The sequence below is a fragment of the Hyperolius riggenbachi genome, chromosome 6 (assembly GCF_040937935.1).
Source record: "Hyperolius riggenbachi isolate aHypRig1 chromosome 6, aHypRig1.pri, whole genome shotgun sequence".
Lineage (NCBI taxonomy): Eukaryota > Metazoa > Chordata > Amphibia > Anura > Hyperoliidae > Hyperolius > Hyperolius riggenbachi.
This window is the reverse complement of record NC_090651.1, coordinates 320166235-320187138: the sequence shown is the minus strand read 5'-3', so window position 1 is coordinate 320187138 and position 20904 is coordinate 320166235. Positions and strand designations below refer to the sequence as shown.

General features: G+C 45.5%; 1 protein-coding gene across 3 annotated transcripts in view; it reads right to left on the bottom strand.

Annotated features, from left to right (window-relative positions):
• LOC137521720 (achaete-scute homolog 2-like) overlaps nucleotides 1–20904 on the bottom strand; it is a 116177-nt gene that overhangs the window by 6368 nt on the left and 88905 nt on the right. For 2 of the 3 annotated variants that reach the window (XR_011022186.1, XR_011022185.1), the window contains exon 2: nucleotides 13676–13764. Coding sequence is in view for 1 of the 3 variants with exons in the window: in XM_068241377.1 (XP_068097478.1) it covers nucleotides 6920–7453 (534 nt within the window). In the remaining 2 variants the exon portion in view is untranslated. Of the gene's footprint in view, nucleotides 1–6908; nucleotides 7600–13675; nucleotides 13765–20904 lie in introns of those variants that run through there. The other variant, XM_068241377.1, reaches the window with a different exon arrangement.

Here is a 20904-nt window from a genome sequence, read left to right as displayed (position 1 = left end):
GACCGTTCAACTGCTCTGTACCCCATCCATTCATCCTGCAATCCTAACTCTGCCTATTGACAAGCATATTTCAGCAGAATACTTTGCTTTCAAAGTGAGCATGCTGATAAATGGAGGCTAACAAGCAACAGCACAGCCTGCACTAAGCTGCATATTACTGTACTCAGAGATTACTCTGGACTAACCACACATAGAAACAGGGCTAGGAATTCTGGCAAGTCCCCATCCCGTCGTCATTATGGATATGCATTCAAGTCTCTATTCACTCAGGAAGTTGAAGCCCTGTTGGAAAATGAAAGCCATAAACTTATGATCAAATAGCCAACAGTGGTCTTCTTCGGTAGCTCTTCACCTTTTTTTGCTAGCACAGCTTCCACTTCTTGGGTCAGAAGATATTTCCATGTTAGTAGATTTTCAACTCATCTCTACACTTGTCACTGACATTATTACATCATGTGATGCAAACATGAACTTGATTGGACTTCAGGGGTGGTGCTTTCATAGAGGCAAACTGGGCAATCGCCCAGGGTGGACTGACAAGACCCCCATAGGGGATGGAGATGGAAGGAGCACTCTGCAGTGAAGCTAGGCCTTAAAGTAAACTTGCTCAGTCGCATCAGTCCGGGTCTACTGCGCATGCGTGGCAGATCTGCACATGCGCAGTAGACCCAGACTGGACTCGACTGAGCCGGTTACCGGTGCAGATCGCAACTGAACGGTTGACCACGGGAGGACGATGAGGGACTCACACGTGCTTATGGGGCTGGAGGAAGCCCCGGGTAAATATTGCTTATTTAGATATTAAGTTCTCTGGTATACTTTAGGAAATCATTGACTTGAGGGGAGAGCTGGGTCTGTCTGGGGAGTGGGGAACAAAGGGGCCACCTAATGCTGCATTTGGGGGGGATGGACTGCGGCTCAGTACCTTATATTGATTTATTGGGGGGAAGGGGAGTGCAGGTCAAGGGCCCCATTTAAAATTTTTCCTAGGGCCCCATGTTAGCTAGAACTGGCCCTTTTGGACCCCTGTAGCAGTTCGCACACAAGTCATATAAAATAGAAACAAAAATAATCTCATAGTATAGATAAGAAATAATACAACACAATATATAATATTTATTCCACTTGGGATATGTGAATCCTGATACTCCTGATCACACAGCCAGATGCGGTGCAAAGTTCAACTAAAGTTAACCCTACGTAGGCTGATATCTCTGACAGATATGATCACCACATTCTTCCCATTACAGCCTATCAGATATATCACAGCAATACCTATTTTTTAAGATGTTCAGAAATACCATAAGTATTCACTGCAGGACCTACAGTCAAGTGCCAGACTCTTTCCTGCGCTCTCCAGGAGCCTGGCTGTCCAGAACACGCCCCATTTCTCCACAGGGAAAGCCTCCCTCCATAGGAGCTGGCTGGAGAGAGAGTGGAATTCTGAACACCCTCTCCCATAGGATAGTTTAGAAGGCTAAAGTTGCATACAGCCCAGGGGCAGAACAAGGGTGCATAGGGCCTCCCCGGTGAAAATTATGTGGACCCTGTGCTTTAACACCGCCCTTGTGTAGTCTGCCTCTGTGACCCCTAGGCCCACATTGAGGCCTTATGGAGGAAAGCTGGTGCACACAGGTGTAGAAGAAAAGGCGCTGTAAGACCACAAGAGCCATCATCGCCAATTGTTGTGTTCAATAGTCACAGAGGCAGGGTAACTGAAACTAGGTTTATTTACAACTCTCCACATAAACGTCTCTCCATGTTCCTAGCCAGGGCAGAACAGGAACCAACGACCTACAGATAATCCTGTGCATTAAACAAGTATAACAGCACCATCTACAGGCCAGATGTATGAACACCACACTGCCGTGCTGCAGAGTGAAAAGGGGAGAGCAGTGCTGCAACAACGTCAGTATGTGCACAATGCACTGCTTGCATAAAGGGAGGTAGAGAGGAAGGTCGGTGGGGCTGTTGTTACGCTCATGATACAGCCAGAGGATGGATGTTGCCTGGAGCAATCTGGAAATATTGTTCCAGGCAATCAAGAGGTTGCGGTGGTCAGTAGGGCCATTGTTCCACCCATGATACCACCAGGGGATGAATGTTGCCGGGAACAATAGTTCCTGATTGACTCTTTCCCTGACCAGTGTACAGTTGAGCTGCTTGGCTTTCTGCTGAGTAGCCCACTCTGTTCTATGAAGAGTGGATCGGGAGAATAGGCAGAGGGTGTCCCTCTGCTGCTCATAGTGAGAACTACAGCAGTTGACAATAGATCTCAGATTTATTTGATTGGATAGCTGGAAGACTGTATTAAAAATCCTGGAGTTGAATTTTGAATTAATCTCATGTCCATTCATAGAAGAAGACATTGAAATTCTGTGATCCCCGGGTGCTTTGTGTGATTTTACGATGGTGACATCCATCGAAGGTTAGTACACACCTTTAGCCATAGCCCCTTAACAAGCATGCAGATCAGGTGCTCTGTGTAATGATCCGCTCAGCTGGCTGCACAGGCAGACAGCTGTTTGACCATTCCTCTAGTCCGTGGGCTGCAGGTCTCTGGAAGAGAGAATTGTCTTTCCTTTGCAAGTTTCTGATCTGCTCTGTTGCTGAGGAATTTGCATACATTGGTTATGCAAATCACCTAGCTGCCTCCTTTGTAGGTTGGCAGTATAAAAGCCATGTTTTCCCAGAGTCCTTTGCTGGTCATCCTTCATGGTTTGTTGAAACACTCCTAGAGTGTCAGCTCTGCTATTGCTTGTTAAAGTTATCTTAGAGTAATTCTTGGGACTGCACTAGGCAGCTTCCCTAGTGCAGTTAGGTTGCTATCTGTTTTGTCTGTATTGCCTCTCTGTTGCGATTGTCCTGTCACCAACGGTGGTTGTCAGGAAATCGTTCTGTCTGTCTGGGGTGCTAACCAGAGCAGCGGTCGCTACTGGTAGCCCCTTCTGTTCATCTGTCTGTCTTGTTTGGATAGCACTAGCCTCTAGCGGTAGCGGCTGTGGATCCTTCTGATCTTTGTTCTTGGAGTGTAAGCTGGAGCAGCGGTTGCTACCGGCTACCTCATCTGTCTGTCGTGTTTGGATTGCACTGGCCCCTAGCGGTAGCGGCTGTGGATCCTTCTAATCTGATATCCTGTTCCTGTACCCGGATCGCACTCGCTCTGGCGGAAAGAGCAGTGGATCTTCCCTATTCTGTTCCTGAACCCAGATCGCACTCGCTCTGACGGAAAGAGCAGTGGATCTTTCCTCTCATATTCCTGTTTTCCGTTTGTCTGTCTTGTCTGATACGAACGCTTGCTGTAGGCTCGGTGAGGTACCGTTAAGCAAGCGCTCGCGTTCTCTGTTTCGTGTTTGTGTGTCGGTGGTTAGGCGTGCTTGTCTCTGTTGCGCTTAACGTGCGGAGATCGCGCTGTAAACGCGTTCGCTGTTGCGAATGAGTGCGGTGTTCGCGTTTAGTTAGCGTTTGTTATTTTCGTTATTTTCTCATTGTCGTTTGCTGTGCCTTTGCTACTCTTGTGTTCTGTTCTGATCAGTCTTGTGTCACTTCTGGCGATCGCCTCTCTTGCGATCGCGTTCATACTTTGTTTCTGCAAATATGTGTTCACTGTCGCTGGGTGGCGACTAGTTTGGGGAACACACATTTAGTCTATCTCTGTGCTCTTCTCTTTAAGGGCTGTTCAGCCCCGCATTGTCTTAGATCTGTACAATTCCCATCTAGCATCTGTGGCCGTGCAGAGGCTGTGCTCGTCTGCACTCCACAGCGCCATCTGCCGGTGGGAATAGCCCTCTGCTGGTGCATTGCACCTAGCCTGGGTTCACCTAATTATACGCGTGTGGAGGGTTTTCGTTGTGTCAGTGCGCATCTTGTGCGCTGACCACGAAAATGATTCCACAAACGTTACACTCTGACTGAAATCTGACTAGATTAGCTGCATGCTTGTTTCAAGTGTGTAATTCAAGCACTACTGATGCCAGAACAATCAGTAGTATGCCAGGCAACTGGTATTGTTCAAAGGAAATAAATATGGCAACCTTTATATACCTCTTGCTTCAGGTCCCTGCTGGTTGTGTGGGTAATGTAGTGGACAGCACTCCTGCCTTACAGCACTAGTCCCAGGTTTTTATCTCAGCCAGGACACTGTCTAAATGCAGCATGGATTTCCTTTGGTTTTCTCCCAAAGCTATAAGACATAGATATAAGTTTATTGGTGTCACCCAAAAAGTGTCATATGACCAAGGAAAGGATTAGATTGTGAGCTCCTAATAGAAAAAGTTAGAAACATAACTATGTCCCCTTTAAAAGGGCTGCGAAACATGGCAGCATTATATGAAAATAATTCCTGTTCGACTCCCCCAAACTTACTACAAGAAGTATCCAGTTGCTATGGATTACTGTATTTCCAAAGTATTATTATTGTTCTAAGTACCTTGTCAAGCAGATGAACTGGCTCTATACATCTTTATGCTATGACATAATCCCCCCTTCCCCCTCCATAGCAAAAGTACATGTCAATCAGCCTAGTGTAGTGTCTGTACAGCACTCGGCCCTAAACTGTCACCCAATGGGTCTAGTCTCCCAATATGGGTAAGACACAGAACATTTATATTGCGCTTTTCTCCTGGCGGACACAAAGTGCCAGAGCTGCAGCCACTAGGACGCGCTCTATAGGCAGTAGCAGTGTTAGGGAAACTTGCCCAAGGTCTCCTACTGAATAGGTGCTGGCTTACTGAAGAGGCAGAGCTGAGATTTGAACCCAGGTCTCTTGCGTCAGAGGCAGAGACATTACACTATGGTGGGTGCGTGAGTGAGTGTGTGTGTGTGTGTGTGTGTGTGTGTGTGTGTGTATATATGTAGTGTGTGTGTGTGTGTGTTGGTGTGTGTGTGTGTGTGTGTATAGTGTGTGTGTGTTGGTGTGTGTGTGTGTCTGTGTGTATACGCACCTTTAGAATGATGGGTAAGGTTAGGGTAAAGACTAATAGGTGGGTTACTGTTACGGTGAAAGTCAACGTGTGTAGAGACACTAAAGTTTTGACGGGCACCACGTCAGCTGTCTGATTGTTTGAGGTGTCAGTTTTATGTCTGTCAATTGCTTTCTCCCCAGGCACTGCACGAATCCTCCAGCATCCCTCTCTGCAGGACAGTACATGCAGCTCGACCAAGGCGAGGGTCCATGAGCTGTCACTGGGCTGTCAGCCAAATGATCACAAATGATCCAGCACAAATCTCATTTCTGCACTAGTTGTGTGAGAGTTAGGGTAGAGCTAAGGGTTAGCACAAGAATTAGTGTTTGGTGCAGAGGTAGCAGGGGTACTAGGAGCAGTGTTATTGTGATAACTAGGATAAGGGATGTAGTTGGAGTGAGAGTTGGGGTAGAGCTAAGGGTTAGCACAAGGATTAGTGTTTGCTGCAGAGGTAGCAGGGGTACTAGGAGCAGTGTTATTGTGATAACTAGGATAAGGGATGTAGTTAGTGTGAGGGGTAAAGTTAATGTACCAGTCACGTGTGTATGATGTCACCACGTGTTGGCGCTTGGGGGTGACCGCGGAGGAGGCCGGGAGTCATAACAGTTGAATAAGTGAGATTTTACACCGCACGGGGCTCAGGATGAAGCCGGTGGTTTCAGCGCACGGCGCTCACTGCCGGGAGCCCAAACCAGGTGCCCTATAGCACCAATGTTATGCTGCGTGGGGTGCATAAAAGTAATTTGTGGCTCCGGCAATTGCTGGACCACAACTTACATTTACACTTGGGGGATGGCCCGGTAGGTGGTGGAGGTATTGGCAATAGGCTTGCAGTGTACGACAGGCAACAGATCTCTCTCCAATCAGAGACACGTGGTTCATCTGCCCATACATCACTAGATGTATATGCACCATTAGTGTTAGTGTAAGAGATATTGGGCCTGATGCACTAACTAGCGGTAATGTCGCCATGCAGAGACAGCACACTGCAATATTACAGGTACTACTGCAGCAGTGTATCGTGACACACTGCTCATCGTAACGCAAGCTAATAGCGTAACTGGTAGTACACTGCTGTGGTAGTACTGGTAATATTGCAGTGCACTGTCTCTGTACGGTAACATTACTGCTTATTAGAGCATCAGGCCCCCAGTTAGCACTAGGATAAGTGTTTGAGGCAGAGGTAGTGTGTGTATTAGGAGCAGTGTTATCGTGAGGGATAGGATAAGGGATGTAGTTGGTGTGAAGGTTAGTGCAATGGTTAGGAATAGGGTTATATTTATATTGACAAATTACGGCATTGAGCTATGATTTTGCAGCATATAATTGCCCCCCCCCCCATTATTCAAACTGGAGGAGTATTAAAGAAATCATGACAGAATCCTTTTTGTAGCCAGTGCAATAAAACTCCATTATACAATACAATAGGACTGACTTACACAGAGAGGGTAAAAGAAACAGGAGCAGAAGTGGAGCCGTGGCCCAGAGCAGCCAGTCAGAATCCATGTTTCATTTAACAGGTGACTTCCGATTGGTTGGTTGAGGGTTGCTTTGGGTAACTGCTCCATTCTGTGGTCCATATTTATTTGTGCATCTTTTTAAACCAGCCGACAGGGAAACCTGCTTGCGCTGGAGTCACACAGCATCGTTCAACCAGTAAGAGGCTTTGTTTATGTTTTGACATCTTTTCATAACTGAGAAGGAATAACCAGCGAAGGGTTATAACAATAATTGTTTGTAATTAAAATGCTGTTGGTCAAAAAAAAAAAGAAAAAAAAAAGTCACAATTACAAATAGATAAAGATACCCAAATGCAAGGTGAAATTCTGACAAGCAGCCACATTTTCAGAAACACAATTCTCCATCTGAGTATGAACCTCCAATGGCAGGACTACCCCTAAAAATGAGGGTCAGTTGGCAGCTATACATTACAGGTGCACCCACCTTGCAGCGTGCTATCCCCAGCCATGCAGTGTCAGGAAGAAGTCAGCCTGGGAGACACTGCTGTCCTCCCTGGAGCAATCTTCGGAGGTAGAAGGAGAACAGGATCTCGGAGACAGGGGCATGGAGCCTGAGTCCACTGAGCAACTGCTGCCACATGGGGAGAGTCCATCCGAGGTTGGTCCACTTTGACCATCCTCCCCATCTTGTCTCTGTAATAGCAGAGCCTGCAGTGCCCTAATGTACTCCACAGCAGAGCGTAGGGTCTCCACTTTGCTCATCTTCTTGTTGGGCCCCTGAGCTTGAGGCACATGCTGCCTAAGTTTGGCAAAGCCCATGTTGACCAACTTCACCCGATTCCTCTCCCTTTCATTGCGTCGCTCTGAAGTGGAGGACATGGCACCGTTCCGGCTGCTGGCAGATGCCCCACTGCGCCTTTGGCATCTGAGCCTTTGCGGGGAGCCTGAGCGTGTGCTGCCTTTGCGCATTGTCCTAGGTGGCCTTTCAGGGCTGCTGTGCTGGTGGCTAGAGTCCTCCGAGGTCTCCATTGGCAGTGAGGTAGAACAGGTGCGTGTGTGTAGAAGAAATAGACAAGTCCACTTGGCTGATCTCTGATTTCTCTTGTAAGTCGTGTCCTGCAATCAGCAAGGATCTCTGTAGAACAGGTTATTCCCTTGTCAGCCCGTCATGACTTGCCTCATGCTTTCTCTAGCACACTTCCTTGTACACCACAATGTATATCCTTCTCTCTCTCTCCCGGCTAAGTAACAACCCCTCCCACCAATCACCTTACACTACTTTCACTAGAGCACTCTTTTCAATAGCTAAGCCCTCCTTCCTCTTTAACTTTCTCAAGAAACCCAATAAGGGGGGCCGGGGGGACTAAAGACAATTCCAGCTTGACAGTCTGTGTGATGGACAGTGATAATAAGCTATTCTCTTAAAGAGAAAAGTTTGCAATCCTATACAGATGTGACATATCAATGCCCTGAGATATTGCAGTCCCAGGGATTAATTTGTAACCCAAATCCTAGCTACGCTACATCAATTCTGCAGTCAGCCTTTTCACATCCCACAGAGAAGCACAAATTGAGTGTGGTCTTTTGACAAGGCCCCGCACGTGTTTCATGTTCTGATTTGGAAAACAGAAAGTCCACTTACATTTTCTGGGACTTTTATTTTTGTAACTTTTTCACTGCAACAATTTCAGTGGAGGTAAAAAGGGGGGGGGGGGGGGGGAGAATCAAAATTTAAAATACATGCATATAAATGTACATTTATCCCAAAGTAAAATGCACTATAAATTACCCTTTCCTATGCTGCTGTCACTTACTGTAGGTTATCAAAGTTTGAAAGATCTGTCAGGTTTTGGGCTAGTCTATCTCCTCATGGGGTTTGCTACGAGCCAGTAATTAGCTGCTCCTGTTTTTATTGCCTGTTTACAGTAGGCAGTAAAAATCTGACAGATCTGATTATGGATTAGTCCATCTCCTCATGGGGTTTTCTAAGTATTTCCTTAATTCTTTACAAAAGTGTTCCCTGGAAAGAATTTATACAATAATGCCAGCCAGCCTCCCTACTCATTTGCAGACTGTTTTGGCAGTTGGACTGAGCAACTGCCATTCAGTACATGTTTTTAACATTTTTTTTTTTAAATTCATGAGAATCTCACATGATTAGATGGTATAGTCCAAAACCTGTCACATCATTCAGATCAGTAATAAGATTTTTACTGCCTACAGCAGGGGTCTCAAACTCGCGGCCCGCAGGCCATTTGCGGCCCTCGATACAATATTTTGTGGCCCACGCCGGCAAAAGCTTCCTTATAGTTCGCTTCAGTGCTTCCAGGTAATCCGACGCATCCCCGCTGCTAAACGAGGGCTGCAGAGCCCCCAAATAGCCCGGGGGGCAATCCGCCGGCATTTCCTGGAAGGGGCAGAGCTTTCAGCTTCAGCTTTGCCCCTCCGGACGTCAATCGCCGCACGGATCGCCGCCTCTCCCCGTCCCTCTCTGTGAGAGGGGCGGGCAGAGGTGGCGATACGCCGCGATTGACGTCAGGAGGGGCAGAGCTGAAGCTGAAGGCTCTGCCCCTTCCAGGAAATGCCGTCGGATTGCCCCCCCCGGGCGATTTGGGGGCTCTGCAGCCCTCGTTTTGCGGCGGGGACACGGTGGACTACTTGTAATGGGAGCACTGAAGTAAACTATAAGGTAAAATAGGCAAAAGAGAGAAGGAAGAAAGGGAGTTAGGGAAAAAAAATAATAGGTAAATTTAATTAAAAAAAACAAAAGACATAAATATTTATAAAATAAATACATAAATAAACACGGGGGAGCGGTCAGAAGGGGGGAATCACTTGTGTGCTGAGTTGTGCGGCCCTGCAGCAAGGCCTTAAAGCTGCAGTGGCCTTTTTTAAGAGAAAAGGCCTGGACTTTAGGGGGGTTTAACACTGTGGTCCTCAAGTGGTTAAAGTGACCCTGAGCGGTGTCCTAAAAAAGAAAACTGGACTTGTCCAGGGGCTTCCTCCAGCCCAGCGTAGCCCTCAAGGTCTCCGGCATCCTCCTTGCCCTCTCCACGGTCTCGCTGGTGGCTCCGGTAATGTAATGACTTCGGGTGAAGTCGCACGTGCTCGCTCCTGCGGCGTACCCGTCGCATTACCCGGCTGCCACAAGAGTCCTGCACATGCGCGGTTCAGTCTTTAGAGAACGGGGACCTCGTGGGCTACGGTGAGCTGAAGGAAGCCTCAGGTAAGTCCAGTTTTCTTTTTAGTTGCTGATAATAACGGATTAGACAGGTTGATCTGCCTAAACAAACACAGAGAAGTGAATTTCTTCAGCAACTATATGTGGAATGAAAAAACTTTTTATTGTGTGCTGTGAAAGAGTTTAGACCCAATTTAATTGCCACCACTCAGTAGGGATGATAAAATATATGCAAATTCTTTGGAGGATGCAAATTTATGCAAATTTTATGCACATGTATGCAGTTTGAAAACGGAACAATCAATTTAAACCCAGCTTTAAATCGATTGGTCCTTTTTCAAGCTGCATATATTTGCATAAACATTTGCATAATTTTGGAAGTATTTGCATCTCATTGATCATCCCTACCACTACATGCAATTTTTCTAGTACAATATAATTCACATACCGTACCTGTGACACGGAAATTAAAAAACAACTCGTCACAGGAAAATGGAAAATGTTAAAAGATGTATTAAGACAAGAAATAGACAAATGACAAGGTGGATGGCATAGAGTATGAGGAGATCCCCAAGCATGAGCGGATGGGGTCTGATAATTCCCCGACAAGGCTCAGTATTTAAGTTTTTGTCACTACATCAAGTGACCTTTCAAAATACTGTATGATCTGCACAGTGAATTACAAAGCAAAACAAAATCAAGAACACTACAGCAAGGGACAGTGTTTTCTCAGTAGTCATAACTTGTTGTTTTCCAGGAAGAATCACCTATGAGGAACATATCCTGGTACACAACTTCCTCTGCAGCTTGTAATTTGCAAAGGACAAAAGAAGGTTGATGTTAAATACTTTACCCATATTGAAGTGATTATGAAGCATACTATCATTATATTTCTTTGTCACTTGCTTTTTTTAATGTATGTTATTTGACAAAAGACAAAGGATTTACCAATAGGTGGCCTCAGCAGGAAATGCAAATACAGTGTGCTGATTCCCAAGCTCCCGGTAAGGTTGCAGGAGGGAGCGTGAAGTGAAGACGGCAGATCAGAGGTTCTTCAATCAAGAAACAAGATTACCAAAGTAGAATACATACAGATATAGGAATTTCTTGATGTGAATTTTTACAATTACTTTTTAACCCTTTGAATGAATAATTAAGGCATCTGTAAATGTCCCCTTTGACGTTGTGTGGCAGTGTCATGTGGTCTTCCCCACGTTAAGGGTTGGTAGGTAGGCTCTCCTATTGAAGGTACAAATTCACTTAGGGCACGCTATTACCTACAAAATGAGGGGGGGGGGGGCAGGTTGAGACATGATGACCTGTAAATTTAATGGGGGAGGGGGGCACATGATGGACTGCTACTTTAATGGGGTGCACATAAGCACTTCCTAATTTAATTGGCGGTATATGAAGTAGTGCATACGGGGCCAGATTTATTATAGGGCGTTGTAGGCACATGCCTACAGGCGTCTGATGATGGAAAGGTGGCTCACTTCTTTCCCCGAGTGCCTCCCTCCCTCCTTCCCTATGCAGAGTCCCGATGAGAGTGTAAATGAGAGGTTACTCACCAAGCTTTCGGCAATCCACTGACGAGATCTCCCTTCAGTCAGGGGCTCCCTTTAGTTACTTAATGTTGAGGTTCCTTTAGCTACCTAATACTTGGGGGCACCTCCAGCTACATAATGAGGGTACTTCTGGCTACCTAATATTAAGGGACACCTGTAGCTAACTATGACGGGCAAGGGAAGTATGGGAGAAGTGGCTGGAAAGTGTACTGGTTAGGGGCTCTTCCTGTTCAGTCATCCAGCACCTATTCAGTAAGAAGACCTTGGGCAAGACTCTGTAACACTGCTACTGCCTATAAAGCATGCCCTAGTAGCTGCACTTCTGGCAATTGAGTCTGCCAGGAGAAAAGCGCAATATTAAAGGGGAACTTCAGCCTAAACAAACATACTGTCATTAAGTTACATTAGTTATGTTAATTAGAATAGATAGGTAATATAATCTCTTACCGACCCCGTTTTAAAAGAACAGGCAAATGTTTGTGATTCATGGGGGCTGCCATCTTTGTCATGGGGGCAGCCATCTTTTTGGTTGAAAGGAGGTGACAGGGAGCAGGAGACACAGTTCCAACTGTCCTGTGTCCTGATTACCCCTCCCAGTTGCATGCGCTAGGCTTCAAATGTCAAATTCAAAATGTATAAAAAAAAAAAAAAAAAAAATTGCACCAAAACAGCAGAACGAGAACAACAACATCAGAAATCCCATCATGCTTTGCACAGCATTAGGGGAAAAATGCCCGGGCAGTTTTTTTCTGTGCAGCTAAAAATGAGGCTTGTATAAGAGAAAAAAAGTTCTGATGCTGTGAAACTGTTAAAGAAACACCAGGCCTTTCCAGTGCTGCTGAGTCAATTTTTAGTCTGGAGGTTCACTTTAATGTTCTGTGTCTTATCTTGACAGCTGGGCCAGGCAGCACACTTGCGGTGCGGTGGGCGTTTGTAGGTTCATGAAGGGCAAGGTCTGGGGTGCCAGGACATCTGTGCCTATAGGCTCCTGGGGACGAGTGCATATTTATTGAGGAGTACATATAACGGAGTGAACATGAAGGGATCAAGGGAACACATACATACAACGGTGCAAATTAATGGTGATGTGTGCAATTAGCTGCAAAATAAAGTGGTTCATGTGATGGACAGCGAGTTTGTTGGGGGCACATTTTAGGGCATACCAGTTACTGAGGGCACTTGACAGGTTCCCACAAGGCTCTAATTTTTTAGTGTGACTTTAGTCGTAACGTTTCCTGCTGTGTTACCAATGATTACTAGCTTCTCACAAGCACAGCACAGTCATATATTTTCTTTATCCTGGAGTTAGACTTTAAAGGGACCTTGAGCAGTCATTAAAATGAAATTATGACTTACCTGGGTCTTCCTTCAGCCCACCATAGGCCGCGTCCTCCTGGCTCCTTTCCCGGTCCTGGCTGGCAGCTCCGTTACTGTACAACTTCGGCCTGAAGTCGTCAGGCTTGCTTCACGCTTTGCCGATACGCCTCATCACGCCGGGAGGCGGCACGTCATCACGCCAGCCAGTGTGAGAGTCCTACGCATGCGCAGTTCAATATAGGAGAACCGCACATGTGCAGGACTCTGATGCCAGCCGGCGTGATGACACGCATAGGCAAAGGTAAAAGCAGGCCTGAAGACTTCAGGCCAAAGTCATACAATAACGGAGCTGCCAGCTGGGACCGGGAGAGGAGCCAGGAGGACGCCGTAGGACCTTGCGGCCTACAGCGGGAAACCCCAGGTAAGTCACAACTTAATTTTTAATGACTGCTCAGGGTCCCTTTAAGAATCATTATCAGCAATAAGATAGTTGACAATATTCAACCCTTAGTTACTCAAACACAATAACGTGCACTGCTGACACACCAAAATGCAAATAACATGCAAATACCTTCCCTAGCAGGATTGTAAAAACAAACTGATTTTAGTTTGGCTATTAAAAAAAACGTTTACAGAGCAGAATATCTATTCAGGTACTTCACAAGGAAGACACTGTAACTGGCTGCTGTTATGTAAAGAGCTGAACTGAAAACTTGCAAGATTAACATGAAACTTTTAACAAATCCCCGTTAAAACCTTTTTTCACTAAGAAACACGACTGCAATCACAAACATGCTGCCATCATGATTCTTTTTATTTTCCAGTATTGCGATTCCGCTGTGTTCCGTCGACGAGATAAAAAAAAACTCAGCAAAAAATATTTTGAATTGCTGAATCACATAGTGGTGTGATCACTATGCAATATTCCTGTTCTCCTTACACACAGTACGGGAGCTTAGGCTGGAGACACATTGCAGAGCGCTTTTCAGATCGTTTTTTTTTTAAATGCTCCCATTGACTTGCATTAAAATCACAATACAATTTAATGGGAGTGTTTTTTTAAAACCTAAATCGCATGAAATATGCAGCAGGACTGCAATTGCGATTGGGGAAATAAAAACCACATCGCAAACATATCACACTAACAGAACCGTTAGCTGCAGATTGCAATAGATTGACTGGACCTACCGTTTTGCAAACCTCCAGCGATCTGAATCGGTTCTGAAAGCGCTGATAGTTGTCTCTCAGTCAATGACCAGGAACCCTAGGTATGGTATCTGCAACAATATAAAGTGGTTATAAATACTCTTATTTTTAAAGGACAAGTGAGAGGAATATGGAGGCTGCCATATTTATTTCATTTTAAACAATACCAGTTGCCTGGCAGCCCTGGAGATATATGTGGCTGCAGTAGTGTTTGAATAACAACCTAAACAAGCATGCGGCTAATCTTGTCAGATCTGACAATAATGTCAGAAACACCTGATCTGCTGCATGCTTGTTCAGGGTCTATGGCTAAAAGTATTAGAGGCAGGGGATCAGCAGGACTGCCAGGCAACTGCTACTGTTTAAAATGAAATAAATATGGCAGTCTCCATATCCCTCTTGCTACAGTTGTCCTTTAAAGCAAAATCTGATATACATTTTCCTCCATGCGTACCTACAGTAGCAGTAAAAAGTATATGAACCCTTTGGAATTATATGGATTTCTGCATCTGCACAAATTGGTAATAAAATGTGATCTGATCAATCACAACCTGCTTAACCACTTGAGGACCACAGTCTTTCTACCCCTTAAGGACCAGAGCCTTTTTCTCCATTCAGACCACAGCAGCTTTCACGGTTTATTGCTCGGTCATACAACTCACCACCTAAATGAATTTTACCTCCTTTTCTTGTCACTGATACAGCTTTCTTTTGGTGCTATTTGATTGCTGCTGTGAGTTTTAGTTTTTATTATATTCATCAAAAAAGACACAAATTTTGTCAAAAAAATGATTTTTTTTTTACTTTCTGTGCTGACATTTTTCAAATAAAGTGAAATTTCTGTATACATTTATGTCCAAATGTATTCTGCTACATGTCTTTGATAAAAAAAAATCCATTCAGTGTATATTTTTTGGTTTGGGTAAAAGTTATAGCGTTTACAAACTATGGTGCAAAAAGTGAATTTCCCCATTTTGAAGCATCTCTGAATTTTTTGACCACCTGTCCTGTTTCATGAGGTGCTAGAATTCCAGGATAGTATAAATACCCCCCAAATGACCCCATTTTGGAAAGAAGACATCCCAAAGTATTCACTGAGAGGCATGGTGAGTTCATAGAAGATTTTATTTTTTGTCACAAGTTAGCGGAAAATGACACCTTGTGACAAAAAAAAAAAAAGTTTCCATTTCTTCTAACTTGCGACAAAAAAAAAAAAAATGAAATCTGCCACGGACTCACTATGCTCCTCTCTGAATACCTTGAAGTGTCTACTTTCCAAAATGGGGTCATTTGTGGGGTGTGTTTACTGTCCTGGCATTTTGGGGGGTGCTAAATTGTAAGCACCCCTGTAAAGCCTAAAGGTGCTCATTGGACTTTGGGCCCCTTAGCGCAATTAGGCTGCAAAAAAGTGCCACACATGTGGTATTGCCGTACTCAAGAGAAGTAGTATAATGTGTTTTGTGATGTATTTTTACACATACCCATGCTGGGTGGGAGAAATATCTCTGTAAATGACAATTTTTTGATTTTTTTTTCTTACACACAATTGTCCATTTACAGAGATATTTCTCCCACTCAGCATGGGTATGTGTAAAAATATACCCCAAAACACATTATACTACTTCTCCTGAGTACGGCGATACCACATGTGTGGCACTTTTTTGCACCCTAACTGCGCTAAGGGGCCCAAAGTCCAATAAGTACCTTTAGGATTTCACAGGCCATTTTGCGACATTTGGTTTCAAGACTACTCCTCACGGTTTAGGGCCCCTAAAATGCCAGGGCAGTATAGGAACCCCACAAATGACCCCATTTTAGAAAGGAGACACCCCAAGGTATTCCGTTAGGAGTATGGTGAGTTTATTGAAGATTATTTTTTTTGTCACAAGTTAGCGGAAATTGACACTTTGTGAAAAAAAAAAACAATACAAATCAATTTCCGCTAACTTGTGACAAAAAATAAAATCTTCTATGAACTCTTCATACACCTAACAGAATACCTTGAGGTGTCTTCTTTCTAAAATGGGGTCACTTGTGGGGTTCCTATACTGCCCTGGCATTTTAGGGGCCCTAAACCATGAGTAGTCTTGATCCCAAATGTCTCAAAATGACCTGTGAAATCCTAAAGGTACTCATTGGACTTTGGGCCCCTTAGCGCAGTTAGGCTGCAAAAAAAGTGCCACACATGTGGTACTGCCGTGCTCAGAAGAAGTAGTATAATGTGTTTTGTGGTGTATTTTTACAGATACCCATGCTGAGTGGGAGAAATATCTCTGTAAATGACACATTTTTGATTTTTTTTTACACACAATTGTCCATTTACAGAGAGATTTCTCCCACCCAGCATGGGTATGTGTAAAAATACACCCCAAAATACATTATACTACTTCTCCTGAGTACGGCGATACGACATGTGTGACACGTTTTTGCAGCCTAGCTGCGCTAAGGGGCCCAACATCCTATTCACAGGTCATTTTGAGGCATTTGTTTTCTAGACTACTCCTCACGGTTTAGGGCCCCTAAAATGCCAGGGCAGTATAGGAACCCCACAAATGACCCCATTTTAGAAAGAAGACACCCCAAGGTATTCCGTTAGATGTATGGTGAGTTCATAGAAGATTTTATTTTTTGTCACAAGTTAGTGAAAAATGACACTTTGTGAAAAAACAATAAAAATCAATTTCCGCTAACTTTTGACAAAAAATAAAATCTTCTATGAACTCGTCATACACCTAACAGAATACCTTGGGGTGTCCTTTTTCTAAAAAGGGGTCACTTGTGGGGTTCCTATACTGCCCTGGCATTTTATGGGCCCTAAACCGTGAGTAGTCTGGAAACCAAATGTCTCAAAATGACTGTTAAGGGGTCTAAGCATCTGCAAATGTTAATGACAGGTGGTCTATGAGGGGGCGAATTTTGTGCAACTGGTCATAAGCAGGGTGGCCTTTTAGATGACAGGTTGTATTGGGCCTGATCTGATGGATAGGAGTGCTAGGGGGGTGACAGGAGGTGATTGATGGGTGTCTCAGGGGGTGGTTAGAGGGGAAAATAGATGCAATCAATGCACTGGGGAGGTGATCGGAAGGGGGTCTGAGGGGGATCTGAGGGTTGGGCCGAGTGATCTGGAGTCCACACGGGGCAAATTAGGGTCTGATCTGATGGGTAGGTGTGCAAGGGGGTGACAGGTGGCGACAGGAGGTGATTGATGGGCGTCTCAAGGTGTGATTAGTGGGGGGAATAAATGCAAGCAATGCACTGGTGAGGTGATCAGGGCTGGGGTCTGAGGGCGTTCTGAGGGTGTGGGCGGGTAATTGGGTGCCCGTAAGGGGCAGATAGGGGTCTAATCTGATGGGTAGCAGTGACAGGTGGTGATAGGGGGTGATTGATGGGTAATTAGTGGGTGTTTAGAGGAGAGAACAGATCACCGTCAGATCACCTCCCAATGCACTTGGGAGGTGATCTGACGGCGGGTCTGCAGGCGATCTGATGGTGTGGGTGGGTGATCATATTGCCCGCAAGGGGCAGGTTAGGGGCTGATTGATGGGTGGCAGTGACAGGGGGTGATTGATGGGTGGCAGTGACAGGGGGTGATTGATGGGTGATTGACAGGTGATCAGTGGGTTATTACAGGGAAGAACAGATGTAAATAATGCACTGGCGAATTGATAAGGGGGGGGGTCTGAGGGCAATCTGAGCATGTGGGCGGGTGATTGGGTGCCCGCAAGGGGCAGATTAGGGTCTAATCTGATGGGTAACAGTGACAGGTGGTAAAAGATGGGTAATTAGTGGGTGTTTAGAGGAGAGAACAGATGTAAACAATGCACTTGGGAGGTGATCTGATGTCGGGTCTGCAGGCGATCTGATGGTGTGGGTGGGTGATCAGATTGCCCGCAAGGGGCAGGTTAGGGGCTGATTGATGGGTGGCAGTGACAGGGGGTGATTGATGGGTGATTGACAGGTGATCAGGGGGGATAGATGCATACAGTACACAGGCGGAGGGAGGTCTGGGGGGGGGGGGTATGGGGAGAATCTGAGGGGTGGGGGGGTGATCAGGAGTCCCCAGGGGGCAGTTTAGGGATTAAAAAAAAATAGCGTTGACAGATAGTGACAGGGAGTGATTGATGGGTGATTGGGTGCAAACAGTGGTCTTGGGGGTGGGCAGGGGGGGGTCTGAGGGGTGCTGTGGGCGATCAGGGGGCAGATCAGTGTGTTTGGGTGCAGACTAGGGTGGCTACAGCCTGCCCTGGTGGTCCCTCGGACACTGTGACCACCAGGGCAGGAGGCAGCTTGTATAATACACTTTGTATATATTACAAAGTGTATTATACACTTTGTAGCGGCGATCGTGGGGTTAACAACCCACCTGCACTTCCGAACGGCCGGCGGGTTGTCGTCGTGGGGGGGGGGGAACCAGTTGCTGGGGGAAGCGCGCGTAACCAGTGACGCAATCGCTCCCCCAGCATGCCGAAAGGACGCAACCCCCATGGGCGTATTGCGGTCCTTTCGGCGTCCACTTTGCCACCGCCCATCGGCTGTGGGCGGTCGGCAAGTGGTTAAACTAATACCATACAAATAATTAAATGTTTCCATGTTTTTATTAAACACACCATGTAAACATTCACAGTGCAGGTGGAAAAGCGATGGGAACCCCTAGACTAATGACATCTCCAAGAGCTATTTGGAGTGAGGCGTTAGCCAGCTGGAGTCCAATCAATGAAGCGAGATCAGAGGTATTGGTTACAGCTGCTCTGCCCTATAAAAACACACCAGTTTTGGGTTTGCTTTTCCCAAGAAGCATTGCCTGATGTGAATGATGCCTGGTGTGAGGGTAAGTCCAGCATTGAAATCCTACTTACGCGCTCCCACAAGTTCCAGCGGTGCTCTGATTGGTGCATATAAACTTTTGTACACAGACCCAATCACATCATCTGTACTGCAAATGATTGCTGCTATAGCCGATAGCAGCAGTCATTCATGAAAAGTGTCTAAAAAAAATTAAGTGTGTTCTCTCCCCCCCCCCCCTCACCTCCCTGGTAGAGGAGTATTAACCCCTACCTAACTAATTAACCCCTTATCTCACCTACACTTGGCCTTAAGATTTGTGGACACCTGTAGTGGCTGCTGCCCATAGCCATCAGATGTGACTTTGCATGTTGAAGGATATTGGAAAAGTGACATGGAGTTGTGGGGCAGAGGGAATGGAACAGTAACAATCAGAGCCAAGGTAGGGTGGAGCATCTCAGGCTCTGCGGCTGTCCTGCTGGATGATGAGGTCACGTCACTCTGAAGTTGAATACCCTCAGAGGTGAGCAAGGAGGGGGTTTAGTGAAGCATTAGATGGGGACAGATGGGTTGGTTAGAAAGAAAATTGTGGAAATGGTCTTCATATCATTTGTGTCCTGAAGTGACAGAGTCCAATCAGCTGATCATTGCCTTGTAGACACTAAGGCCTAGTGCACACCAGAGCGGTTCGGCTGCAGTTTGCGATCCGCTTGCGGGTGCGGATCCGCTAGGGTAATGTATTTCAATGGGCTGGTGCACACCAGAGCGGGAGGCGTTTTGCAGAAACGCATACTCCCGGGCTGCTGCAGATTTTGGATTGCGGATGCGTTTCTGCCTCAATGTTAAGTATAGGAAAAACGCAAACCGCTCTGAAAAACGGCACTTCAGAGCGGTTTGCCAGGCATTTTTGTTACAGTAGCTGTTCAGTAACAGCTTTACTGTAACAATACATGAAATCTACTACACCAAAACCGCTACACAAAACCGCAAAACGCTAGCTGAAACGCTGCAGAAAAATAAGAAAAAGCGTTTCAAAATCTGCTAGCATTTTGCGGATCTGCTAGCGGTTTTTGGTGTGCACTAAGGCTAAAAGCTTATCATGTCTGCAGAAAAGAGGTGTAGTTCCATCAGGCAGAGCAGTCGGACCATCCACCTGCTACAGAGAACATGCCAATGCTGTCTCTATGCGACTTAAGAAGTGGTGGTTCTGACTGACCAGAGTGGGTGGGGGAAGGGAACAGCCTGCTGCACTTTGCTGAGGTGAGGCATAGGTGAGCAATGCTAATAGGTGCACTATGTGCTTTACTGTATATTTCTATATAGGGAACATTAAAACTTTTTAGTTAAAAAAAATTACTTTTTACATTTTTTCCAATAATTTGCCACATAAAAGCACAAAGAAAATATGAAATGGCTTTAGAGCATAGTAATTAATAATTACATAATTTCAGAACAGTGTATGATGTTTACTCAGAACAGTACAGACTGGGAAATGTGGCAGCATTTTGCTTAAATTTTATTTTGAATTGCTGGTTGGGAGGCAGTGGCGTAGCTAAGGAGCCATGGGCCCCGATGCAAGTTTTACAATGGGGCCCCCCAAGCCCTCTATACATAACAATGGATGTGGCGCACCAAAACCTGCCAATGGCAGCTACAGTGTCAGAGGTGCAAGAAGGGGATGGGGAACAGTTTGTTAATAATTACCACAATTCCAAGCATTTAAAGAAGTGATTATTATGAGCACAGGACCAATAGAGAGCTAATACTGCAGCTGAGGGAGGGCCCTTCGGGGCACCTCTGGCCCAAGGGCCCCAATGCGGTGGCTACCTCTGCAACCTCTATTGCTACGCCCCTGTTGGGAGGTCTAATAGACCTAGGTAGTGCATTATTATTATCATTATTATGCATTGACATCTTGCACAACACTTTACAGTCTACAGTCATGTCATTAACTTGAAATCAACTTTAACTGGATCCTTAACTGGAGGGATACGGATGTTTCCTTTTAAACAATACCAGTTGCCTGGCAGTCCTACTGATCTCTTTGGATGCAGCAGTGGCTGAATCACACACCTGAAACAAGCATGCAGCTAATCCAGTCTGACTTCAGTCAGAGCACCTGATCTGCACATGCTTATTCTGGGTCTATGGCTAAAAGTATGAGACACAGGATCAGCAGGAGAGTCAGGCAACTGGTATTATTTTAAAAGGAAAAATCTATATCCCTCTCAGTTTAGGTTCCCTTTAAGGAGGCACTATAATGACATGTAGTAGAATGCAGTAAATTATCCAGGATATGGCAGTTTTACACTTCCTACCGGTATATCAATAGTATATATTGCTGTAAATTGGTGTGTAGCTCCTGCCCTCCCCATGATGTTTAGCCTAGGCTGATTAGCTATGCGGAATAGCCCCAAGAGCATTATGGG